This window comes from Protobothrops mucrosquamatus, unplaced genomic scaffold, assembly GCF_001527695.2.
Source record: "Protobothrops mucrosquamatus isolate PMUCROS unplaced genomic scaffold, P.Mucros_1.0 scaffold2915, whole genome shotgun sequence".
NCBI lineage: Eukaryota > Metazoa > Chordata > Lepidosauria > Squamata > Viperidae > Protobothrops > Protobothrops mucrosquamatus.
In genome coordinates, this window is record NW_015388941.1 from 187450 (window position 1) to 195856 (window position 8407).

The 8407-nt window shown below is 47.0% G+C and overlaps 1 protein-coding gene across 2 annotated transcripts in view; it reads left to right on the forward strand.

Annotated features, from left to right (window-relative positions):
• The window catches only part of EPHB3 (EPH receptor B3), an 82012-nt gene that overhangs the window by 62480 nt on the left and 11125 nt on the right, over positions 1–8407 (forward strand). For both annotated transcript variants that reach the window (XM_029286110.1, XM_029286109.1), the window contains exons 9-14: positions 2316–2438; positions 2549–2796; positions 3894–4109; positions 6015–6164; positions 6275–6468; positions 6769–6924. In XM_029286110.1, the coding sequence (XP_029141943.1) occupies positions 2316–2438; positions 2549–2796; positions 3894–4109; positions 6015–6164; positions 6275–6468; positions 6769–6924 (1087 nt within the window). The remainder of the gene's footprint in view (positions 1–2315; positions 2439–2548; positions 2797–3893; positions 4110–6014; positions 6165–6274; positions 6469–6768; positions 6925–8407) is intronic.

The window sequence follows — 8407 nt, forward strand, 5'->3', positions numbered from 1 at the left end:
GGCTTTTTTGTAGCTGCTATCTCCACGGGCAACTCTGTTGAAAATGTTGTGACAGTCCAGGGAAAGGATGGGCCACCTGGGGATGGGGGGGGGAGCCTGTTCATTAGAAAGGCCGTGCTGCTTGTGGGTCTCTGCATCCCAGTCACAACAACTAGATGTCCTTTGTGAATCCCGCTTAGCTGCCAAAAGGCCACCAAGATGGAAATCTAATGGCTGTCAGTTAGATGGGGAAGTTAAAAAGAAAAAATAAATCTTTGGGGGGGGGGGAAGACATGGGCTGATCACGTCCGTATAGTGGCTGACACAGAGCTGACTGGTCAATCAGCTAATCAATATCCCAAAAGTGCTTTTTCAAGAGGCAACTGGACTTTCTTGTTTTTCCTTGGATGAGAAGCAAAACGTTTTCAAGGAAAAACCAAGAAAGTCCAGTTGGCTTTTGAAAAAACACCTCTGGGACTTAGCTAGATTGGTATCCCATGAACCAGTGTTTTTGAACCTTAGGAACTTTAAGATGTATGGACTTCACTTCCCAGAATTCCATAGCCAGCATGCCAGCTATGGAATTCTGGGAAGTGAAGTCCCTGCATGCTGGCTGAGGAATCCTGGGAGTTGAAGTCCACACTTCTTCAAGTAGCCAAAGTTGAGAAACATTACCGTAGAGCAGGGGGTCTTCAAACTTAGCAACTTTAAGATTTGTGGACTTCAACTCCCAGAATTCCTCAGCCAATCATGCTAGCTGAGGAATTCTGGGAGTTGAAGTCCATAAGTCTTAAAGTTGCCACGGTTGAGGACCCTGCCATAGACTTTCAAATTTTAGTTATATGGATTTTTAATAGTCTGAACTGTTTATTTATTTATTAGGCAACTTTATCTAGCCACCCATCTATTAAACTTGCAGTGTTTCTCAACCTTGACAATTTTAAGGCATGTGGACTTCAATGCTGGCTGTGGAATTCTGGGAGTTGAAGTCCACATGCCTTAAAATTGTCAAGGTTGAGAAACACTGTATTAAAGGAACTCTATGTGGTAACAACATAATCCAAATGTTCAGTCACTTTAAGGAAAACTAACTCCAGGTCCCTAAGATCTCTGCTAATATATTGTATATACTAAACCTAGTCTAAAGTTTCATTAATATCCTGGCCCCAACACCTGGGAAAAAGCCAGCTCCTAAAACTTTCCATGAAGCTTGTTTTATTGCTTATAAATTGGTTTATTGATGATTTTGCTATGACTATATATGCATCTTGAACTGGTTTTCCTTACTTGTTTGTTATAAATAAACATCTTTATTAGCTTGTGTTTTTGCAATGTTATTATGTAAAGATTAATAATGACTGGTTGTCTTCACATTCTGGTCTTTAAATTGTTATTTAATTAGTTTGTTGTGCACACTGCGTTAAAAGGCATGCTATAAATTACTTTGTAATTATAATGATAAAATAATGATTTATAGCCTGACTTTTTACATAGTTAGTTTATATTATTTTACGTTGTTTTATTTCAGCTACGGCTGTTGTTACTGCATCATTATTATTTTCAAAATGTTAGTCTGATCAGAAGAATACTCAGCAAACCCGGTAATTTAGGGTCACTTTATCACCAAGTCTGGGAATTGTCAAAATACCTTCATATATATCGGTGTCATGTGGTTCCAAGCAGAGCTGGGTTTTTTTGTAAATTAAATGTTACGAGGTCATATAGTTCTTGTGAAAATGGATTGCACCTGTTCAGGTGAAATGGTTTTTTTTCGGTTGCATAATTTGCTATTAGGCTTCCAATCACCAAGATAATCAGGAAGAAAATATTTATACTGTATATTTAAGTGTGCTTTCTCCCTCTCCCTCTCCTTCTGTATGTCTGTCTGTCTATCTCAGGGGTAGGCAACCTTGGCTCTTTTATGACTCGTGGACTTCAACTCCCAGAATCCCTGAGCCAGCATGGCTCAGCTTGGAAACCTCTCCCTTTCCCCTCAGCATAGCTGGCTCAGGAATTCTGGGAGTTGAAGTCCACGAGTCATGAAGCAGCCTAGGCCTAGGCCAGAGGTAGGCAATCTTGGTTCTTTTATGACTTGTAGACTTCAACTCCCAGAATTCCTGAGCCAGCATGGCTCAGCTTGGAAACCTCTCCCTTTCCCCTCAGCATGGCTGGCTCAGGAATTCTGGGAGTTGAAGTCCACGAGTCATAAAAGAGCCAAGGTTGCCTATCCCTGGTCCATCTTGTATTTGGAGATGGGGAGTCTCTAACATGAATTTAAATGTGGCCTCCTCTTTTTCCTCCCATCTACCCAAATCTTTTGATCTCTGCCCTTGCAGTTACTCCAGGAATGAAGGTTTACGTTGACCCTTTCACCTACGAGGACCCAAATGAAGCTGTCCGGGAATTTGCCAAAGAAATCGACATTTCTTGTGTAAAAATCGAGGAAGTGATTGGAGCAGGCAAGTCACCCAGCTGCATCCCCACTGGCTGTCCTCAAAGAAGAGAAACCAGGAGGGCAGGGGATGTTGGGGTGCCCTTTGCTATTTTTGTCTCTCCCTTCCCTCCTCAGGTGAATTTGGGGAAGTTTGTCGGGGCCGCCTCAAACTGCCGGGCAGGCGGGAAATCTTTGTGGCCATCAAAACGCTGAAAGTGGGCTACACGGAGCGGCAGAGGCGGGATTTCCTGAGCGAAGCCAGCATCATGGGACAGTTTGACCACCCCAACATCATCCATCTGGAGGGCGTGGTCACCAAGAGTCGGCCGGTCATGATCGTTACGGAGTTCATGGAAAACTGCGCCCTTGATTCCTTCCTCCGGGTGAGGAACAATCGCTACTCTCCCTTAACGCTTAGAGCAGTGTTTCCCAACCCTGGCAACTTTAAGATGGGTGGATTTCAACTCCCAGAATTCCCCAGCCAGCATGGCTGGCTGGGGAATTCTGGGAGTTGAAGTCCACCCATCTTAAAAGTTGTCAGGGCTGGGAAACCCTGCCTTACAAAATTCTTTCCGCCTATTTTTTCTGCAACGGCTTCCTAACCCGCTTGGTTTTCCTCTTCACTTAGGCCTCTCTTGTTGTGGTCTACAAACTAAGAGGGTTATTTATGTTCTCCAATGTATACATAAGGAGAAAAGTGAATTCAAGTAGAAATTAGGCAGCTTTGGGAAGTTGGCAGAAACTGGTAAGCGTTGCCTGATTTTGGGCACGATGGATCCAACTCTGGCAATGCGAGAAACAGAAGGAGCAATTGAAGCCTCTGCTTGTCCTGGGGATGCTCAAAGGCTTGCTAGAAACTGACTCTGCATTCGCATGCATACATTAGTTACCCCTTGAGAAATGCTCGTTGAGACTCTAAAAGGAGTTCAGAGAAGAGCAACAAAGATGATTAGGGGACTGGAGGCTAAAACATAACAAAAAACAGTTGTAGGAATTGGGTATGTCTAGTCTAGCGAAGTCACAACAGCACTGAAAAAAAATGAGTTTTTCATCCTTACAACCGTCGCGGCCTCCCCTACGTTCACGTGATCAAAATTCTCAGACACTTGGCAACTGACTCATATTTATGATGGTCGCCGTGTCCGGAGGGGGCACGTGACCCCCTTTTGCATCCTTCTGACAAGCAAGGTCAAATGAGGGAGCCAGATTCGCTTAACAACCATATTATTAACTTAACAACTGTGGCAAGAAAGGTCAGAAAATGGGGCAAAGCTCACTTAACAACTGTCTCGCTTAGGAACAGAAATTTTGGTTTCCATTACGATCGTAAGTCAAGGATGGATTGTCGAGTTCTTTGGTGGTCCCACTTTCACTGAACTCTCTTAGGGGAGGTTTTTGTGTGCCACTTGCGTGAATTTAGAGCAGAGGGTTTTGGTTTCCCCAAATTTGTCTGAAAACCCACCCTTGTTGTCCCCAACAGCTGAACGATGGGCAGTTCACTGTGATCCAGCTGGTTGGCATGCTGCGTGGCATCGCAGCGGGTATGAAATACCTCTCGGAGATGAACTATGTCCATCGGGACCTGGCTGCCCGCAATATTCTGGTCAACAGCAATCTCGTGTGCAAAGTGTCAGATTTTGGACTCTCGCGGTTTTTAGAGGACGACCCATCTGACCCCACGTACACCAGTTCACTGGTAGGTGAAAAACTTGATGACGTCTCTCTTCCCTTCCATCGTGAGTTTGCAAAGAAGGGTGCAGGACCCCCATTCTACCTGGATTAAATTTTGCTGAAAGACCTCCATTCACTCAATTGTTCCCATTTGCTAGAGCAGGGGTCCCCAACCCCCGGTCTGTGGACCAGTACCGGGCTGCGGCGTGCCAGCAACCGGTCCGCACAAACAAGCAAAGCCCCATCCGCGGGATGCAGGCAACACACAAAACAATGCATCCTTCGGTCCGTGGAAAAACCTCTCTCCCCGGAACCGGTCCCTGGTGCCCAAAAGTTTGGGGACCTCTGTGCTAGAGTCTCCACAACCACATGTTCAAGCAACAGAGGAATCTTGCCAAAGTAAAACTAAAATTACATAAAGTGGATGCACGTCTATGGAGATTCCCAGTCATCCCGTCCATTTGCGTTCTGAAAAAGCACCCTTGGGATAAGCTGGATACCATCCTATGTAATTGTGTGGGAATAAATCTGAAATTGATGGACAGACTGTGGCTGATCTGAGAAGACCAGGAAGGTTGAACCTGGGTATGGAAGACAACTAAGAAAGCCTAGCACTGTAGATTAGACCAGGTTTACTCAACCTTAGCAACTTTAAAATCTGTGGACTTCAACTCCCAGAATACTGGTAATCAAAGTCCACACATCTTAAAAGTTGCCAAGATTGCAAAACAATGAATTAGACGGTGAATGGCATCTTCATGGACATGTCCATATTGGTTTTTTGGCAGCAGCATGGGAGTGGTTTGGTATCTGGATATGATCATGACATCACTAGGATTTGAACTTGATTCATAGATTTTATTAGAAAAAATGCATGTTAATGTAATGAACAATTGATTTATGGGACATCCTGCCACTGGGCCGAATGGCTTTAAACAAATCAGTAGATCTGTCAGAAGCTCTTGATGCCATTTGCTTAGGAGGAGAAAAGTGGAAGACAGTATTATCTTCCAGCGAATTCTTGGAAATAAGGATTTGACTTGGAAAGGGTTAGTTTGATCCAGCTGCTAGTATTAGCAATTTGGGTCTTCCCCATGGCTGGCTGGGGAATTCTGGGAGTTGAAGTCCTCAAGTCTTATAGTTGCCAAGTTTGGAGACCCCTGTGTTAAAGGAAAGAGTTTTGCACAGAAAGAGCTGGCCCAGCTCCTCTATGTAATTAAAAATAAGAGCCGTGGTGGCGCAGTGGTTAAAATGCAATGTTGCAGGCTTAACTCACTGCTCGCTGCCAGGAGTTCGATCCTGACCGGCTCAAGGTTGGCTCAGTTTTCCATCCTTCCGAAGTCAGTAAAATGAGGACCCGGATTATTGGGGGTAAATATGCTGACTCTGTAAACCGCTTAGAGAGGGCTTTAAAGCAGGGCTTTTCAACCTTTTCACCCATTGTACCACTTTTAGGATATGGCAACATCCGAGTACCACCAGTCGCCTAGCAAGGTGTCAAAAACTTAATGACCCCCCAAAAAGTAAAAAAGTGATAAAAGTACAGGAAGTCCTCGACTTACCACAGTTCGCTTAGTGACTGTTTGAAGTTACAGTGGCACTGAAAAAAGTGCCCCAAAGAAGCGCTTATCAGCTGGAAAGCGGCACTGATCCTGGCGCTTCCACTTAGCCCTGACAGCCCTGCAACTCCAGCCATCTCTCTCTCAGTCTTCTGTGGTGCTGCCACCAGTTCAGCTCATTCCCCTCCCCTGCTACCACTTTTCTAGGATGGTCGCGTACCACCTGCCAGGTGCCAATGTACCACAGGTGGTACCCGTACCACTGGTTGAAAAGCCCTGCTTTAAAGCACTGTGAAGCAGTATATAAGTCTAAGTGCTATTGCTATTGCTAAAGTCAGATAGACATTCAATCCTCCCATTGAATCTTGCAGGGTGGTAAGATCCCAATCCGGTGGACAGCCCCAGAAGCCATCGCCTATCGCAAGTTCACTTCTGCCAGCGACGTCTGGAGCTATGGCATCGTCATGTGGGAAGTGATGTCTTACGGTGAGAGGCCCTACTGGGACATGTCTAACCAAGATGTAAGTATGCAGAGCCAAAGTGGAAGAACGTGCAGGGAAAGGGGCAAAGAGAATTGCTGGGAGCAGAACCCCAGTGATTGAGCCCTTGTTTTCTGCTGCTACTCCTCCAGGTAATCAACGCAGTGGAGCAAGACTACCGCCTTCCCCCCCCAATGGACTGCCCCACGGCGCTGCACCAGCTCATGTTGGACTGCTGGGTACGGGATCGCAACCTTCGCCCCAAATTTGCACAGATAGTGAATACGTTGGACAAGCTAATCCGGAACGCAGCCAGCTTGAAGGTCATCGCCAATGTCCAGTCTGGGTCAGTGTCGTTTGCCCCTTCACCCTCTCCAAGCACAGGCAACCTGCTATGTCTGGATTAGTAGCGTCAAGTCTCTAGTTCTCATGGTTTATGGCAGCCAACTGGATATAACCTTGGGAGGTGGAGGCAGGCAGCAGCCGGGGCCTGAGCGAAGAGCCCAACGGGTGGACTGGGAACCAGATGGCCCCCCTTAACCTTCTGCGTGCCGCAGGACTGCCAGGCCTGTCCCCGTGGCTCGGCCACCCGCCACCCCGCCCCTTTGAGCCACCTCTGACCTCTGGGCTCTCTCGTCCTTCGCAGCGTGTCTCAGCCGCTCCTGGATCGCACGGTGCCCGATTATACTACCTTCACTACTGTGGGCGACTGGCTGGACGCTATCAAAATGGGACGGTACAAGGAGAACTTTGGCAACGCCGGCTTTGCCTCGTTTGACCTGGTGGCCCAAATGACCGCTGAGTAAGTAGGGAGGGAGAGCAGTCTAGGATGGCAGCGGGAGAAGCAGCGACCTGCTGCCCTGCTGGGAGATGTATGAGATCTGGCTCCTTCCACCGTTCGTGGGAAAACCCTGTGCAGTTGGTGGAAGGAACGGTAGGCAGTTCAGGCTGGGTGTGCTGTGGGTTGACTAAGTCTCCAGGTGAGCGCGATAGTAAAGATTGGCCTTGCACACCTCTCCTTCTGTCTCTAGGTCTCCCTATGGCAGGGGTCTTCAAACGTGGCCCTTTTATGACTTGTGGACTTCGACTCCCAGAATTCCTCTGCCAGCATACTTATGTCATGCTCAAGAAAGGCCAACATCCAGGCTTCAGGACATTGGGATTCCCCTAAACTAGTATTTCTGAACCTGAACAGAATTCCCCAGCCAGCCAGCCATGCTAGCTGAGGAATCCTGGGAGTCGAAGTCCAAACATCTTCAGGTTGCCCATGTTGAGAAACACTGCCCTAACCAAACTAACCAAATGCTCCCAAATGTAGGAGTTCTGTCCGGAACGCAAAGCAGAAATGGCCATAGAGCAGGCAGGTCTAACCTGGGAAAACTTAAGACCTGTGGACTTCATCTTCCAGAATTCCCCAGCCAGTCATGCTAGCTGAGGGATTCTGGGAATTGAAGTCCACAAGTCTTAAAGTTTACCAAGTTGGAATACTCTTTGCCACAGAGCAGGGGTCTTCAAATTTGGCCCTTTTGTGACTTGTGGACTTCAACTCCCAGAATTCCTCAGCCAGGCACGCTGGCTGAGGAATTCTGGGAGTTGAAGTCCACAAGTCATAAAAGGGCCAAGTTTGAAGAGCCCCCTGCCCTATGGTAAGGGTTTAAACTGCTGAACAGGAAGATTCTCGTTGGAATCAATGGGTCTTTTTAAACAAATGCAGAGTATTTTTTAAAATGGTGGCGCGATGGCTCAGTGGTTAAGACGCTGGGCTTGTCGGCTGGAAAGTCCACAGCCTGGGTTCGAGTCCCAAGCGCCACATAACGGGCTGAGCTCCCGTTACTTGCTTCTGCTCTTGCCCACCTAGCAGTTCAAAAGCAGGCAAATGCGAGTAGATAAATAGGTACCACTTCAGTGGGAAAGGTAACGCTATCCACATGGGTGTGGAAATGTCTTCTGGACAGCGCTGGTTCAATTGCCCTTGAAACAGAGATGACCAACACCCCCTAGAGTCGCCAACGACTAGCGGAGCAAAATTCACAGGGACTCCTTTACTTTTTACCTTTTTAACTGCTCCATTAACCTGGTGAAAAAAGACCAGGATACATTGTCAGCACAGGGAGGCAAATTATGGTAGAACCATTTCACTGCTTTAGGAGCTCCATTTCCTGTTGGGTTTGCAGGCCATGATAAAGGGAAGGTAGTTTGCCATGGACTGATTGGTATAGACCAGGGGTAGGCAACCTTGGCTCTTTTATGACTCGTGGACTTCAACTCCCAGAATTCCTGAGCCA